This window comes from Diadema setosum, chromosome 11, assembly GCF_964275005.1.
Source record: "Diadema setosum chromosome 11, eeDiaSeto1, whole genome shotgun sequence".
NCBI lineage: Eukaryota > Metazoa > Echinodermata > Echinoidea > Diadematoida > Diadematidae > Diadema > Diadema setosum.
The window spans coordinates 17,251-35,142 of record NC_092695.1 but is presented as its reverse complement, the minus strand read 5'-3'; the positions used below and the strand labels follow the sequence as shown (position 1 = coordinate 35,142).

General features: G+C 37.1%; 1 protein-coding gene across 1 annotated transcript in view; it reads left to right on the top strand.

Moving 5' to 3' along the window:
- Positions 1 to 13,796, top strand: part of LOC140234893 (sodium- and chloride-dependent glycine transporter 1-like) — a 38,697-nt gene extending 24,901 nt beyond the window's left edge. Inside the window, exons 6-14 of the mRNA XM_072314934.1 lie at positions 4,581 to 4,715; positions 5,504 to 5,607; positions 6,803 to 6,927; positions 7,265 to 7,377; positions 7,702 to 7,836; positions 9,154 to 9,253; positions 10,593 to 10,693; positions 11,514 to 11,684; positions 13,452 to 13,796. Of these exons, the coding sequence (XP_072171035.1) occupies positions 4,581 to 4,715; positions 5,504 to 5,607; positions 6,803 to 6,927; positions 7,265 to 7,377; positions 7,702 to 7,836; positions 9,154 to 9,253; positions 10,593 to 10,693; positions 11,514 to 11,684; positions 13,452 to 13,739 (1,272 nt within the window). The 3' untranslated portion in view covers positions 13,740 to 13,796. The remainder of the gene's footprint in view (positions 1 to 4,580; positions 4,716 to 5,503; positions 5,608 to 6,802; positions 6,928 to 7,264; positions 7,378 to 7,701; positions 7,837 to 9,153; positions 9,254 to 10,592; positions 10,694 to 11,513; positions 11,685 to 13,451) is intronic.
- The last annotated feature ends 4,096 nt before the right edge of the window (positions 13,797 to 17,892 follow it).

Sequence of the window (17,892 nt, the reverse complement as noted above, 5' to 3'; positions counted from 1 at the left end):
ATTTGAATTCCATGAGCTTTTGCCCTCAACATTGTACAGGATCTACCATGGCTACAATGCATTTTTTTTTTGTATCGAAATGAAAAAAAAAAATAAATGTTTTAAAGAATATGTACAGCTGACTAAAATTGCACCAAGAATACAAAAGAAAAAAAAGAAAAATCAGGCTTCCATAGTTAGCAGGTACAGAGTACGATTTAATATGACTTTATTTTTTTAGGCTTATTTTAAGTGGATAAATTCCTGTATGTATGAAAACACCACAATCACATTCTTCATTCTTTCAAGAAATAACAAACAAGATCTAAGACTACTTCAGTACTTGTGTTTAACCAAAGATGTAGCCCAAACATTGTTAAATAATGTTTGGCTACATCTTTGGTTAAACACAAGTACTGACAACAAATTTTGTTGTCCTTACTTTTCTTGCTAAAGTAATGATGTTAATGTCATTATTAGAACATATCGTCTTCCATCAATTCATGTTGCCACTGAAGACTAAATGGAATTCATCAGTATCAAGCTTTATTGTCATTAGCTTGAAGTCGAAACTACTGTTTACTATAAAGCTGTTACTTTTTTAGACTTTTAGACGAAAACTGAATTTGAGGTAGAAGACGTCAAGTCGATGATCATAACAGTATAATATTAGGGTCCACTCAATGTATTTGCGCATAGGTAGATTTCTTTTGAGAGTCACTACTTCTACTAGACCACTAGTAGTAGTACTACTACAAGTATCCAGCATTTACATAGTCATTATTACATTAGTAGAACCACAACCACAACCACACCAATGAGCCACGTTTTGGCAAGCCCACCGAAAGGAAAGGCTGTCATACTCATAGCTCTAAGTTTGCTCTTTATTTTCATAGCTTGCTGTGTTTTTTGTTTATTTTTTTTTTTTTACTCATCGAGTTCTTAAATCTTAGTGAAAACTATTATCGAAGGTACTGGACCCTACTAGCAAAGCGTACTGTCGTCCAGTCTGTACAGCCCAATCGCCGTACTTCGCACGGCGTCTGGTCGGGCTAGATCAAACTTAGACCTGACAAAAAAACCATAAAACTTACCGGTGTTACCGCTGATTTTCTTTGTGGTAGCATTAGCTGGTCAGGAGAATATCCATTCCATGACTGCAAAACAGAACAATGGGCATTGACTTCATGGTTCACACTGCAGCAAAGCTTGCCTGCCAGTCAACCAGTCGGTGTAACTCTGCTTAAGCTGTTGTCGCAAGCGAGAAAGCGGCGCGGCAGCAGCGGCGGCACTACAATACACTCACTGCCGCGGCCGGCTGAAATGGATCTGCAGCACGTAGCCGTAGGTCTTACACATAGAGTTATGCAGTGCAGCGTGTGTTGTGATGGCCACGATGTTGATACGTTGTTTTGCCGTGCTGACTGTAGCGCGCATGGCCCTGATTTTACACAGCAAAGCGCTGTATGATGACATACGTTCTTTTGGCGTCGCAATTTCCTTCTTTTTTCTTGAGAAACCACCATGAAAAAACAGTGTATGTAAAGATACGTTCATTTGCCGTAACAGCGAAAATGCTTTCTTTGTCATTTCTATACGTATCTCAGGTTACGTTGTTTTGCCTAGCTGGAAACGGCAAATTTGTGAAAAAGGTGTGTAAGATACGCTTTTTATCTCTGAAATGGTAAACATTTGAGAATTGAGACTTTCACCATTAAAAAGAGCGCATTTTATTTAGGAGCCATATGCTCATAACTCAAAATGCCCAAATTTTGAGCTACGTTCCTTTGCCTTATCACGGCCGATTTGTGCTATACAACATAAATATCATAACAAACTTTCCGGATTCAAATTCAAATCTATCAAAACAGATAGGCTATTGGAATTAACAAAACAGAATATTGAACGAGAACCAGTGCACCTCATCAGTGGTTCCACAAACAATCAATCAAACAGGTACAAATCATTTGACCATGCAGTTAACAATATCACCAGCCTGGAAAAAAGAATAACAAGGAAAACTAAGGAGCCAGAATCACACAAGTACCCAAGAATAATAGAATTTATAGAGTAGGGTAAGAGAAGTCAGGAAAAGATGTACTGATAGAAAGAAGAATTAGCAAGGAGGACCAGGGTACGTGCAGAGACACATAATATCCTTACCGTTTAACAGAACCATTGAAGATGTGAATGGCATTCGGAACAAAAGACTGCCTGAATCTAGAACGTACTGTTTTAGGAACAGTCAAACGAATGCCTGACCGGTTATACTTAAAAAGATGATTAAGGGGATGTGAGGAATCATGCATGATTCTTTGAAGCTTGGACCAAACTTGCTTCTCATACAGTTCAGTAACCGTAAGTAAGTCTGTGTGAGTGATTCGTTGAGCAACCTTCCTTACTCTTTCCAGTTTTTTTTCAAATTTTTCTTGGATAAATTACCACAAAAGCAGACTAGGTTAAAGGTCACAATACTTTGTATCAAGCTACGATAGAAAAGTACAAGTATAGTATTGTCTACTCGAAAGTCCTTTAACTTCCTTAAGAAGTACATCCTCTGGTTTGCTTTCCCTGCTATGACCTGTGTGTTAACATTCCATTTCAGTTTATCATCAATCTTTGTCCCCAAGTATTTGTAATCATGTACCTGCTCTATGGGGTGCCCATGGATAATCAGAGGGTCATGAGGTTGAGGGGAACGGCGGAAGTAAAAAATCATTTTCTTTTGTCTTCTGAACATTTCCACATGCTCAGTTGATTGAAATAATAAACGGGGAACATTACATGAAGGCCTTACAGACATGACAGACAGAAAAAGATTTGGTTGCCCCGAGACAGTTTATGATGTACCTTATGCCACCGTAGTCTCCTGTCAGATTTCAATTCAAATTTCGTTGCATAGTTTTCTTTAGTTTTGTCTTATACCGCTTTCACAAATACAGCCTCTAAATATTTGCATAAGAACAATGCGGAACATTCCATTCTTCATTTCTTTTTTTTTTGTTTTTTTAACACGAGCACTTGTAAGACAAAAGCCTGGAAAAGACGTGTCATTTCATGTGAACAAGTACACATTCCCTGGACTTGTTACTGACATATGCCAAGGGTAACATTATTCCCCCTGCTTTCTGAAATGTAATTAGATTTCATTACTCTAGAAAAGTATATATCAGTTGACATTTCTTTATGTCTTATGTCTCAATATGTCGTATTGCATAATAATGCGATGTTATGATCTCATCCAGCGGTCTTGTCACCAAAACTTCAAAAATTCATAATTTTTGAACAGATTGTCTAATATTTCTTAAACTTTCATTGATGTATTCTGACAATATTGCTGCATTCACTCAATCAACATGCATTTTTTTTTCAAGTCAAATGTTTTTTTTTTAATTTTGCGAGAAAAGTGCCTGAAAATATGTTGAATTTTCTTTACATTTTCTTTATATCGTTTTACTCATGTGACATCAGAAGCTGTAGTAGTCTTCTCATCCACTAGTGACTGAGCACAAAATTTAAAAATACATAACTTTTCAACGGATTGTCCGATTTTCCTCAAACTGTCACTGATGAGTTCTACTTATATTGCTGCATTCACTTAATCCACATGTCTTTGAAGGTGTACTTGTCCTTTAACTATTTGAAAAACCGAGGAGAATTCTTTTCCACAGGTAACCACTAGTGCTTACATGTAATTGATTTCTTTTGACTTAATCGACTAAATATTTTCATATCATTATATTGCAAAATAAATGTAAATGTAAAGGAAATTCCACATAGTGTATTCTGATATTCATTATTTATTTTAAATTTCCAATGTGCTTTTATAAGGCTTTGTTCGAATAAACAAACGTGCCTCTGAGATACCTTTCGGGCATTAAGTTTTGTCAGAAATGGGATTGAACGCTCCTTAAAACTTGTCACATCGTGCACGCCACCATGGTACACTCTGTATGGCATGGTGCTCTCTGGCACGGCTAAATCGTCTTATTTTTAACTGTGACTGTACGCTGTCCCTTGAAATAAAAGATACTAAATATGACATGAGTTGCTGCAGAACAATAATTTTCGGAATCTTATATGTAGGCCTACCTCGATCATGCGACGAACACGAAGTACTGTCTCACCACCAAACAAGAATCGTATACCACTTTAAGACCTTCAACACTTTCAAGGAAAGGAAAACAGCTTGTCACAAGCTAACCTTCAGGACATATTCCAGGGTAGCAAAAGAAGAGAAAGACAAATTAAGAGGAAAAAGGATCAAAAACATAAGAGAACAGGCATATGTGAACCATGCTATTCCCGAGGCCAAAATGTTGGTATATTACAAGAAATAGACGTAATTTGGTGTTACTTTGCCAGAACACCTCACTACCGCATCCGGTCAAAAGATCATGTACAGCGTAATAGGAATGCTAGCTGATTAATCCATTCCCATCCCCAAACGACGGGTATGATAACTACATTGAAGTCCATCGTTTGCACTCACAAATACACGAAATGTGCTTATGCTCGCAGACCCAGACAAAATTACTCTACACACCAGTAGATTAGAATATTTGTTAACTCCCATCCGTTTGATTTTTTCTCCCGAACAGGTGGTCTATTTTACTGCGACTTTTCCTTACTTGGTTCTCTTAATTCTGCTAATCCGAGGAGTAACACTACCCGGAGCTGGCAAGGGCGTGGCCTTTTACATCACTCCTAAATTTGAGAAACTCTTGAGTCCAGAGGTATGTTGTATTCATGTTTCTGTGTGTTTCATACTTTTCGTTGAAAATCTCAAAGATTACAGTCATGTCGACAAACACATTGCCTTTATTATCACCGCTGCGGTAGGGTATGAACCTCCCTATTAGGCCTTCAGGCATAGAGTCAGTATAGAACCTGTAACAATACCAAGTAAAAAAAAATGTTATACGTTTACAGCTACCTTTAATCACGGCGGACAGTAGCAATAACCAATTACGGATTTTTGCACTTTGATATCATTACACATTCATAGCTTTCCGGGGACAAAGAAATCATCTCACTTTAATAATAATAATAAAAATAAAAGCTTCTACAGAAAGAGTGAGGAAGCTGGTCATATACACATGGTCCAGTGCATAATTATTGTAGTAATGTGGCGACCAATCGCAAAGTAAACTGGTCGGGATACTTCTACTGCAATGACATTGAAACAAAAAGTAAGAAAATAAAATGAAACATATATTGCTAGATTCGTACATATCGAGTGATTTTATAAAATGATACCCTCTCTCCTAGTTCTCTGTGTTTAATATCCCGCTTGTCTATATCCTTGATTCCTATGCATGCATCTAACTCCGAACCTTCAGTTCAGTTGCAGTAATTATAAGACTCCAGACCTTTTCCATTAGTTCTGTGATAAGGCACCAATATGTTTAACAGGGTGACGTAAGAGACAAGCACGTTAAGTTGCCTTTTATCGTTTGCTGGTATGTCAAAATGTTGATAGAATAATACGGTATTTGCATATCTCATCTTCTTTCCTGAACAGCCATGGAAGGATGCTGCCAACCAAATCTTCTACTCCCTCGGTCTTTCTTTCGGCAGTCTCATCACCTTTGCGAGCTACAACAAGTTTAAAAATAATTGCTACAGGTTTGTAGAAATTATCAATATTGACATAGTGACATGATGAAGTATTGACTTTGCCATTACTATTTCATTCATTTAGTCAGATTTGGCAAAGTTGTGATCAAAGATTTGAATAACTATCATTGTAACTATTTTTTGAGCAACAGTTACAGGCATATCAATTTGATAGCAATAGCTGATTTATAACTCAATAATTTTGACAAATGCAATAACAGCAACAATCAGGATAGATTTGCTAGCCTTTAATGTAGCTTTCGACTATAACAGTAACTTTTTTATTGGTATGTATAGGCCTATATGTACTGATATATACTGGAAACGTGATTTTTTTCCTCATCATGCTCATTTTCATTTGAAAAAAGTGAAACCTATGGAAAAAAAAAAGATGGTATTCAGGGCATGTACAGTCTAAGCACAATCTGCTATATTTTGTAATTGACTAAAGATCTCAAGACACCTAGCCAACACTAAGTCGTTTAAACTGGAGTCGGAGTTTGGGCGTTAACTTCGCTGTATGAAAGAGAGTCACCACTATGAAAGGCTGATTAAATGATGCACCTGCGATTTTAAATGTGATATTATGAACATATTCCTATCACATGATGAGTTATCTTCAGTCCGTTCAAGTTAATTTGCAATTAAACTCGCTTAAAAAAGAAAATATTAAGAACATATGGAATAGTTTTAATCACAACTTCAAGAATCTCAACTGATTGACATATTGTCCAACATCGACGTTAATTACCCTATAAGCAACTCGACGCAATAATTTCATTAATTTGAATAATTTCAAGATTAATTCTTGTTATGCAACAAAAGACGTATTATTGGAAAGGTTTTACTCTGTTTCATTTGATGATAGACTTTGATTGGGATTTACTTTGCTATCTAATGATGGACTTATTTATTCCTATTTTCAGAAATGGGGCTCAACGCGTTTAGTAAAAAAAACAAAAAACAAAAACAAAACAAAAACAAAAACAAAACAAAAACAAAAACAAAACTCCAACCCAATATACTGGCACACGATGCGTACATACCATGCTGCGTACATCAATTTGCATATACGCTTTTGTTGGTTCTTCTGCCAGTGAATGGAATGAGGGAGCTCTGACAATATGCGCCGTGCGTATTGTTTTGTTAAAGTGTGAATTGAGATGCAAGCTGAAGTTCCAAAACGTTCTTACACTACCTCTAGGGACGCCATCATGGTATCTTGCATCAACTGCGGGACGAGCATTTTTGCTGGCTTTGTGATCTTTTCTGTGCTGGGGTTCATGGCATATGACAGCGGACTTGAAGTTGAAGACGTGGTTGACTCTGGTAAGTTACCTTTCAGATCTATTACAGCATAAAGAGGGTAAAAGAAATTAAATAACACAAAGATACTTAAAATCAAGGAAAGTACTAGATAAAGGAAGAAAACTGAGTAGAAAAGACGAAAAGAAGAAACGTCTAGAGCAAGATATGCAGTTCAGATACGAGGAAAGAGACCAAAGGAAGAGGATTATTGGGAAGGTCTTTCAAGGTACATCGTATACACAGAAAAGAAACACTGGAACCACTTTGCATCACAGAAAGATTATTTTTTGTTCACATGGGAGCACACTGTTTGTATCGGTTGTTCTTTAACGTTTTCAACTTGATTGACCTCGTGTAGGACCTGGCTTGGCATTTAAAGTCTACCCTGAGGCTCTCTCTCGTCTTCCTCTGCCGCAACTCTGGTCCTTCCTCTTCTTCTTCATGCTCCTCACGCTTGGTCTGGACAGTCAGGTACGTACCAAATCCTAATTGTATTACATGATGAGACGGTAGCTACCTGTTGCTTACCGTCTTGATGAGAATTAACCTCGCTTAATGCCAAGACATCGAGTGGTTTTAGTTATCAACGAAACATTTTTGTGAAAAGTTTTCAAGACTAATTCACTATCAACAAATTCGATTTTTTGTTTTCAAATACAATATGAAAAGCACCTTAAATTGGCATAAGTATATTTTGTACACTAGCATTAAAAAATAAAGGAGAATATTATATCGTTCGCATTACTGTTCTGAAATTCAGAATGTTTCCTTAAAATTCTATGCTTTGATTTGTAGTTCGCTATGTCCGAAGCTGTAATCACAGCCATCAGCGATGAACTTTCGCCAGCCATGAGAAAGAAATGGAAGTGGGCTGTAACTCTTGGCGTCTGTGCAGTACTCTTTATCACAGGTCTGCCTTTGATCATGCAGGTATGTTATCATATTCCAGAAAGTCGTTAGAACTGAAGAAATTACAAGAGTCTTCCTAATCCGTTCAGTGTCTGTTTATGGTACGGCGAGATTATAGCGATTGTTTGAAAACAAAAAGAGGATGAAGAGCGTGGAATATGATAATAGCAAATGCTGATTTGTTTATTGCGAATATCATTGTTGCCATATCATCGGTATCAGTCTGAGATTTTTTTTTTGTTCCTTCAAAAAAACCCACCTGAAACTGTCATGTGTTCTACAATATCCACGAAACTCGTCTGGAAGAAACCTTGTTGCTCTTTTTACTAGCAATTGTAGACATGGTTCTAAGCATGCCAGTGAGAACAGCAACATGAAACACCCAAAATGGTGTTGGTCGTAATCATATAAGCAAATTGAGACAGTAATGTCAGGAACTTGCACCCTTTTGTTCATAAAGCTCTGATGTGTTTTCCATTTATTTGGCAACTCTAAACCCTTCTACCCTTATCCGAAGGTCGTTACTGCGAGGTCGGTTCAACGAAGACTTCACAATTTTGATGCGAAGGGTACAACTCATCTTATATAGACATCATGTCAAAATAACAGGAAATCTTATAGAGTTGGGAGGTGGTGGTATTATCATGTCCTCCAAAGCCTTTGCAGTTTGTCCTCGTATTGTTTCGTTAACATATGTAATAAAACAAAATTCTTGAACTTACTTAGGTCAGATATGGACGAAAATTTTACCATTCCATTAGTTTGATAAACAGTTGTATATACCTACGATATGCCCTACATTGTTCACACACGTATACGCCAACTTAAACATGCGTGAAATTGCCTTTTGAGAAGTCACTGTGCCTGTAATACTTCTGTATTTCTAATAGCATTTTGTTAGGGTGGCATATCACCGAGGATCAAATTAACACTGCAGAAAAGCTCTGTAATAGTATAGTAGCATAAATTTCATTTACCAGCCTGTGTAAAGTCATGCTCAATCGTATTGTTCTCATCACGCATAACCACTACCAGCTTTCTTGTTCATCCTTTACCAATAGAGGGAACTGTATGATATGTTTCTCCACATTCTCCTCAAAATAGTATCTAAGACCAAATCAAACCCTCTTTCTCATAAGTTTCATAAATTAAGTTTCTTCTGAATTCATTATCCATTTTACTTTTACGCTGTATTCAAATCAATTTGATATGCTCCTATTATTCACTTTCTCCTTTACTCTCGACTCGAAAATTCCTAGACGAGGATGATGTAATTTGTTAATATTGACAATCCAATATATATGTATGTTTGTTTGTTTGTTTTTTTTTTTTGGTCAGGGTGGCCTTTACGTATTTACATTGATTGACTGGTACTCCGCCTACTTCTCACTGTTTGTCATCTCATCCTGTTACTCACTGGTGATCACCTACGTCTACGGTAAGATGAACAATGAACAAGATCTATATTTTTCTGCATTACTGGAAGTATTACTGGAAGTATGATGCTCTTTAAATACCTTCCAATTAGGTTATACCAATAATGTTTGATTTGTCAGGAATTGTTAGGTGGTGACTTCCATACATCGACATTTTTTTTCAATTTCTGGAGGCTTTTAGTCAACTTTTTGTTTGTTAACAGCACTGTCTCGACATTGCTCGACATGATGGTTTAAAAACCACCTTCGTTCTTAGTGCTCATACACATTAAAGATATCGTTTTGAAGGAAAAGAAATGACACGAGATATTGAATTAAAGTACACGTATACATGCACTAAACGTTAATACTCTCGCACAAGAAGGTTAAATATGAATTAAACCAGTGATGTCAGCCTCTTGTGTTCTTCCAGTTACTTAACCGGATATTTGGGAAGAGATTACTGACGTTCATTCATTTATTCGAATTTTGTGTGCATGAAAACCTTGTATATTGGGCTGTACAAAGCTGATTGGAGGCAAACTAATACAGATATGAAGTAATAGGTTCACTATGCCACATTGACTTCTTTTTCTATTTTTTTTTTTGCTCTATACGATTTGCACTTTTTTTTTTTTACTTCGTGAAGTAATTACTATCGTGTTATTATCATTATTATAATTGCTGTAATAAATACTAGTATTATTGATGGTATATATTTTGTAAATAATAATAATGATAGTAGACATTTTTAGAGCGCCATTTTTAAAGCCCACACCAAACATTTATGGCTGATGCTAAAAGAGTCGGTTCGGGTCACGGCTCGCTGGATCAAAATTGGGCCCAGAAAAGCTGTATGGTGGCTTCAAAGAGAATCCATATCACAGGATGAAAACCGATCGAAATATACAAAGAGAAATAAAAGAGAGAATAAAACGTAACATAACAGAATTAGAAAAGAAGATGATAGATTAACGTAAAGAAACAAAAACAATGATTAACAGAGAGAGGATAGAAGGGGAGGAAAGTGGGTTAATATGACGAGATGAAATGAAAAAAAAATGAGAGACATAGAGAAATAAATACAAGGATAAAGATTAACAATAGTAAAACTCTGTTTAGACATTCTGGTCATCTCGCTTATAGCTCTACAAGATGAAAACAAAAGAAAATCTTAATAAGATGGAGGAGTAGGCCTATGATACTTTGAATAATTCTGCTAAAAAATGGTATCATTGATGACAATTCTATCGCGACCCGACCGTTTATCATAAGCTGCGTTAACAACATGATTAGACTGTTCTTTTGTAATGTGTTCCTTGTGTCCTTTTTTTTTCATTTCACTTTTTTATTTTGCTGCAGGCATTCGACGTTTCATAAAAGACATAAATGCCATGATTGGTTACGACGTCTTCATATACTTCCCAATATGCTGGGCCTGTGTTTCGCCGTTGGCTATGCTGGTTAGTGTTTTCAAACTTGCTCGTTTGAGGAAGGTAGCAATGAAATGAACCCTTCACATTTTACATAATAGTGATTCCCTACGGCGCAGCTCTATACGTTTGAAGAGAGAATGCCCGGTTTCAATGACATGACTTGGAGATAAAGCAACGTAATCAGTTCTTGTTTAAACCATGCATCACTAAAAACTAGAAATATGTTGACCGTAATTTAGACAGAAAGAGCATCCTACCTAATAAAAAAAAATATGGTAGACGTAAGAGAATAGAACTATCAAGCAAACGCACAGACATTGATCATCATAATTAATAACATATTGATGAATTTAAACAGTCAGTTAATAAACTAGATTACATGTTGCTTTCTTAAAACACTATAATAAACTGTGTCTGCGAAACGTTTAATAGGCAAATCTCTTGTGAATGTGGTGGTAATGTGATTCCTTATCTGCTTGCAATCACGTGATCATTGTGTTGGCTGTGGATACCATCGGTTTCGATACAGCGAGGGGATAGCTATTTTAGCTTCATTGATCAAGTTACTACGTCTTTGTGGTGAAAGCGGCAACCTGGAGTTTTTAGTGTATTACCTCTAGGATCTAAAAGCCTTTATTTTATCCTTGGTGTTCTGTTCACTTTAATTCTAAGTTACTACATCCAGCTTTGTGTTCTAATTTTTCTTCTCTCTTCATGGTCGATCGTGGTCATGAGCATTGTATTCTACGTTGCCCAATCGTTATATACAATGTATTTTGTTCAATTCAATACTAAGGTACTGCCTCTGGCTGTGTGGTCTATTTTTTTTTCTTTTCCATTCATATAGTCAATTGTGATCATGAGCTTTGTGTTCTACGTACCTGCGTATTACGGGTCCTACGTGTTCCCTGATTGGGCCCAAGCCATAGGCTGGTTGATGGCTTTTGCCTCCTTCCTCGTCATACCGGTATACGCCACCTACGCCATGGTGTTCAAGGCCACGGGCTCCTTCAAGACGGTAATACGCAATACCACAATACGGAACTTCACGAGTATGATTGCATCCCACTGTATTCCGTTTTAAATGTTAAATTGTAACATATTACCCGAGGTCTCTGATGCATTTATCTCTACAAAATGATTCGTGATGTGTCATATCATTTAGTTAGTAGACGGCTGCAAAGAGTAAACAAAAGCTATCCATACTCTTGTGACGAATTATTATTAGAGGAGATATGCGATACATTGAATACGTGCAATTTATCGTCAATGCGTCATGAGTATTGTAATAATCCTATCTTAGATTAGCGTAATTTCACATCACTGAATGAAAAAATTGTCGCCATCAGAAATCATTTTTCTAACACTATGCATAGTCGATGGATCTTTTTGGTTGTGGCACAGATTACAGTGTAGATACGTAAATTGTTATATTATGTACATTATGGGGGAAAAGCTTAGGGAAAGTTCTCTAACAAAGGCTAAATGTGAAAGTCAATTTTCAGTAGATTTTAACTATTTTTTTTTCCGGTCACAGATTTCTATCAGTTAGTCATGATGTGTATGTATGTATGTACATGTAGAATATATATATATATATATATATATATATATATATATATGTATATATATACACATACATAGCTTTCTCCCCATATATATATATATATATATATTATATATATATATATATATATACATATAATGTATATTGTATATATGGGGAGAAAGCTAAAGCTCAAGCTGGGTAAGTGGTCAAAATCAATGTACTTTATCAAAGTGTGAAAAAATATATGAACGGTCACGTACTATCAAGGACAGAAAGAAATGACAGTAGGAGAAGGTAGAGGAATCACACTTCACTCCCTGCGCTGTAATTCGAATTGCTCCAAGTATAATGACTCAATGCATTTGCCAATCGTGAATAAATGCACAAAATCGAAACTTTTGTGGTGAGTGTGTGTGTGTATGTGTGTGTGTGTGTGTGGGGGGGGGGGTGGTGGCAAGGGTAGTACTCGTAACCGGGTGAAAGAATTATCTCCACCCTACCCCCTTCTACGGGAAATCTGTCGGGGCATAATCCCAGGAAAGTCGTGAATTTTGATGTATTTTATTATCATTTTTATTTCTGGTATCGGAGGATTTTTGTAAGAGAGAGTCAAGGAGGGAGGGGTGCTGCAGCCCACCCCCTTCTTTTCTGTTCGGCCCTTCCAAATGTCATTAGCACAGGACAATCATGGAGCTCCATGGGACAATTATCCCAGACCCATTCCCCTGTTATGACCTTAACCTTCATCCTGATCCTGAACCTAATCCTGACCCTTACCCAAAATCTAACCCTAATACAGATGACGTTAGTCAATTAGTTGGCTTCACTTTGAAAATCACAACTACCAGGATGCCAGGCTACCAATCATATTAATGGGACGGCAGCAAGCAAATTTTCATATCCGATATAGTTACTTATAGAGACGGTGAAGCAGCCTAGTTCATTCTAGAATTATAGGCAAACCTTGAACGAGCAATCTATTCAGATACGATTTGGGGCTCAAACATTGTAACACAAGACAAATAGCCTTTAAGGTTTCTCAATGAAAATTTAACATAAAAACTGACGTTAACACTTCCCGGTTACTGTTACCTGCCCCCCCCCCCCCCCACCCCCTTCGTGTCTTCTAAGGATCTCTTGCTGACATTCTCACTTTTATTGTTTGGATAAGTTCATTTGATTTATATAGCAGTAGAATTCATTTCTCTCTCTCTCTCTCTCTCTTTTCGATTACAGCGTTTCCTCTTCCTCCTCAAGCCTTCGTGGGATTGGGGGCCTGCTCTCAATGAAGATCGTATTAAGGCTGGTTACCTACCCTTCTCTTCCGGCCGTGGTGGTGCTCTGCCCAATGGCTATAGTGGGCCATTCGCTTCACAGATGGACACAGCCAAATATGCGCCGTCTACCGGAGTCACTATTACCAGCGACAAATCTTACGAAGGTGACCGTGGTGTCGAGGCTACTCCCGACACAGCATCAAACGGGACCCCGCCCCCTGATTACAACACTGTCACTTACCAGTGATTTGGAATACCTTCAAAAGTATAACTGCACCATTTCTAAGACAATTATGTTTATTAGTTGAGGTTTATGAACACTTTCATAAAAACAGATGACAGATAACATTACAAATAATAAAACATATTTTATCACAACATGATAATTACAGCAGCATTCATTAGAAATACCAGAAAACAAAATAATTACAGAGTAACGGTACATTGTATTGTTGGAATGCACAGCCTTATGTCTCCGAAGGACAAAACCTACTTCAACGTTATCACGAATTATGTTGTTAAAATACTGTATTTTGAGAATTAAAAAATCCATATTCAGCAAATTAGGATAAGATTTTTCATGCACAGCCACACACATACACACACACACACACACACACACACCCCGACACAGTAAGTGGGTAGGGCCTAAGCGTCATTTATTATACGAACGTCTGAAAAAATCAGGTACTTTTTGGCATGCGGAAATATTCAATAAGTTTATGTCAATCTATTTTCCCCATTCACGATCTTCAGTATTTCAACTGAATGTGGCATGCGGAAATATTCAATAAGTTTATGTCAACTAATTTCCCCATTCACGATCGTCAATATTTCAATTGGAAGTCATGAAAAGATTGCTCGCGTTGATTTGGTGGGCTGACACAGCACTAACAACAATATTCTTATTGCAAAAATCAATTAGAATAAGCTCAAAACATGAGATGCTCACATTTAAATCATATCTACACTTAAATTTAATTTACTGTTAAAAATTTTACTAATTTATGTCAAGATATGAACCTTTACATGTCAACTAAATAAGCATCAACGTAAATGCATATCTGAATGGCTTTGTCTTGATAAAATTTACCGCTTGACTCTGAACCTAGAAAATAAAATTTTGCCCCCCTGGGTAATAGCGGTGGTTTGCAGTACAATAAATACTCATGGTACAAAGGAAAGAGAAGAAAAGGGGAAAAAAGAAAGTATGCCTTTCAGAATTAAGGAATGGAGAAGACGATGGTCAGATTATAAAAATACGGATTTCAGATAACTACTATAAGCTTGTACTGAATACAATGTTGATTTAAAAATGTACAAAATAGTTCTTGAAGGTGTACAGGGTGTACACGGTGTAAGCAATTTCCATGTCCTATCGGATATCTATGACTATAATCTTTGCTGCAACATTTATTTGCGATGTTTGTTCTGTTACAAGTTTAGTATTTGTTTATTACTTCGAAGTCTTTCAGCACAAATTTACCAAGGATGTATGTAAGCTAGTATGAAAACGTTGACAATGTATTTCTAAAGTCTTCATCCACTGAGTGATTTTGTCTGTTAGAATAGTCTAAGAATACTGTATAGAAGTTGGCTTTCCTCAAGGTTTCTTTGTGATAGTATGGAATTTATATGTTTTGTCAAGCCTAAAGCCGTTTGTAACCATCTAATCAAGTTACCGGAAAGTCAACAGATTAGTGTTATGTACAAGATTTGTGTGCGCTTTGTATTCTGTTTTCAATAGTAAACCCATGTTTCAGTCATAACCTGGATTTCTAACTTCTCAACCAATGCATTATGTAAAGGTGTGCTTGGAAAGTCGTATGAAGCTCGAGTCAGTTCAATTTTAAATATACTTTTATATTTTTATAACATGTTTTGAATGAGCGTACCAAAGCTTTAGGTTCAGCTGACAACCTCTTTACAATGCTTTCCACTGAGGTGTTATATCCTCATTTGATTCCTCACACGAGAAAGGTAGAAAAGTGAGTTTGATTATATAACCTGTACCGTAAAACTCCTTTAATAAATTTCATATATGCCCAGAGATGTTGACTTTTCCATCATTTTATGAAGTTTGTTAAGAAAGTCCATATTTATTTATTCATCTAAAATCTAACCGCTGAGAATATCCTTTTTCAAAATTCAGCTTTATCTTTAAAAAAAAAAACAACCCTGACTTGTGACTCTTTGTTTACGTCGTAATGCAGAATCACCTTTTTTTGTACCATTATTGTTACAGATCATGATACAATGTACCGGAACGTAGGAGAGTTGATCGTATCACCGGACTTTTTTTTTTTCCGTGGCTCTGAATTCCATACTCAGAAGACGAAATTTCGGCCAATAATAGCACGAGTTATTCACAAAGTCCTGAAAATTACAAATTCGGCAAAAGTAGGAACATTATTCACTCCGATTTGTGGAAAATAGACTTCAAATATACCCCTTTCCAAAAAGTTGTCTTTTTGCGCGGTGTAAAAATCGCATTGTAATTCCGGACACGATTTTCGTAATGAAATAATCGACGTCTTTCGCACCTTGTCCTTGCACCAGAATCACAATTCATCCTACGAATCACCGTACACATTCTTACCGAGCGGACGACAAAGAAAAAAATCGGCAAATGAGGCTCAAATTTCGTATTTTACGGTAAAATGTCTAGAACGTTCTATCTTGAACATTTCGAACGGTTCACGCGATAAAGAATCGACAACTTTTATTTTACGTGCTTTGTCTGTGGGAGCGCGGGTGACGAGTTGCGTGCCCCTTCCCTATAGCGCACAACTAACATCGTTCGCGTTTGAGGACGATAGCTGCAAATTTCCGGTATCGATCAGTGAACTTGTTCTATTGGAATCTTCAGCATTTTTCCTGTGGGTGGGTGGGATTTCATAGAATTTCAGTGACCAAATGTGATTCAAACATGCATGAATATTAACTATGACGAGGTGCGGGTCACTCAGCTATAAATCTGAGGTAAAATGTAATGTGAATTTCTTCGCGTTTTTACATTTTTACGCCGCTTTTTTTTTTTTTTGCGATTTCGGTCCACACAACGTTCTGTGAGGCTAATCTAAGCATGGAGCTACTAACTGTTAGTAGCTCCATGATCTAAGTCTCACGCGTACTGAATGTCATTACGCGTCCGGTAATACCATACCTGTACATTAATATTATATAAAATGAAACGTTGATATTGATACTTCCCCTTTTCGATAACCAACAAGCAACATTACATTCGTCACATCCCAAATTGACAGAAAAGGGCAGAAATGAAGGAAATGATTGACAGATAATAGTTCTTTTTATGCAGCTTCGGATTTTGAAATTGCTTTTTGCAAACATGATCTCATCATCTTAACAAAGCTTTTGGTTTTAGGTTATGCACGATTAAATGATGTGTGATAGCAATTTCAATGTTTTAACGATTGTCATTTTTCCCCTTAGTTTTGTACTTTTTTAAGTGAATGAACGGATTTTTTCCTGTAGTGTGAAGTCAATTTGTTGGCAAATATTACTTGTCTTATACGAGAGTTACTATATTTTCAATAAATCATTGAATTTTCTAATTCATGTTTGATAAAGGTGTCTTACGTCTCTTTCGATTTTCGAGTGTCAGTATGAGAAACAAATGGAGGTGCATGATAAGTTTCCCACGTGTCGATTTCTGAATCGTTGATCTCATGCGCACTGATTTGTCTTGACGCCCCACTGTTGCGACACAAATTGTCACCCCCCCCCCCCGAAACAGGCGGCAAATTGTGCGTGGAGCTGACGGCACAAATTGACGCCCCTGCACAATTTTATTTGTCCTCTGGCTATAATTTGTACCTTGTACCTTGTAGTTGTTATCCCCGAAGGGCTGACGAGAGTGGTAGCACAAGTTTCTTTTATTTTATGAAAGCTTTGACTTTTTTAGTTTGGTTTTGAAGACTTCTGTGCTCTTGGATAATATTATTTCTTTTGGGAGGTTGTTCCAAAGGGAAATTACATCTGGGAAGAATGGGTGTGCTAGCTGGCTTGTGGAGATGAAGGTCGATACGGGGTCATACTGCTTATCGTGTGTCCGCCGTAGCTTGGTTACTTTCTTTGAGGCGTATTTGTGGAGATCTAGGTCAAGTTCACCATGGATGAGCTTGTAAAAGCTGATGAGGCGTAGATGTTGTCTTCTGTCCTCCAGGGGGATCCAGCCGAGTGCGGTCATCATGTTAGTGACACTAGACTCTCTGGAGTAGGTTCCGGTTATGAAACGGGCTGCACGCCTCTGAACCATTTCAAGTGATTTGGTGTTCTTGGCGGTGCCGGGGTGCCATGCTATGGATGCGTACTCAAGATGGGGTCTTACTAAGGTGTGATAAAGTCGTTCTTTAACTGCTTTGGAGCAGTGATGGAAA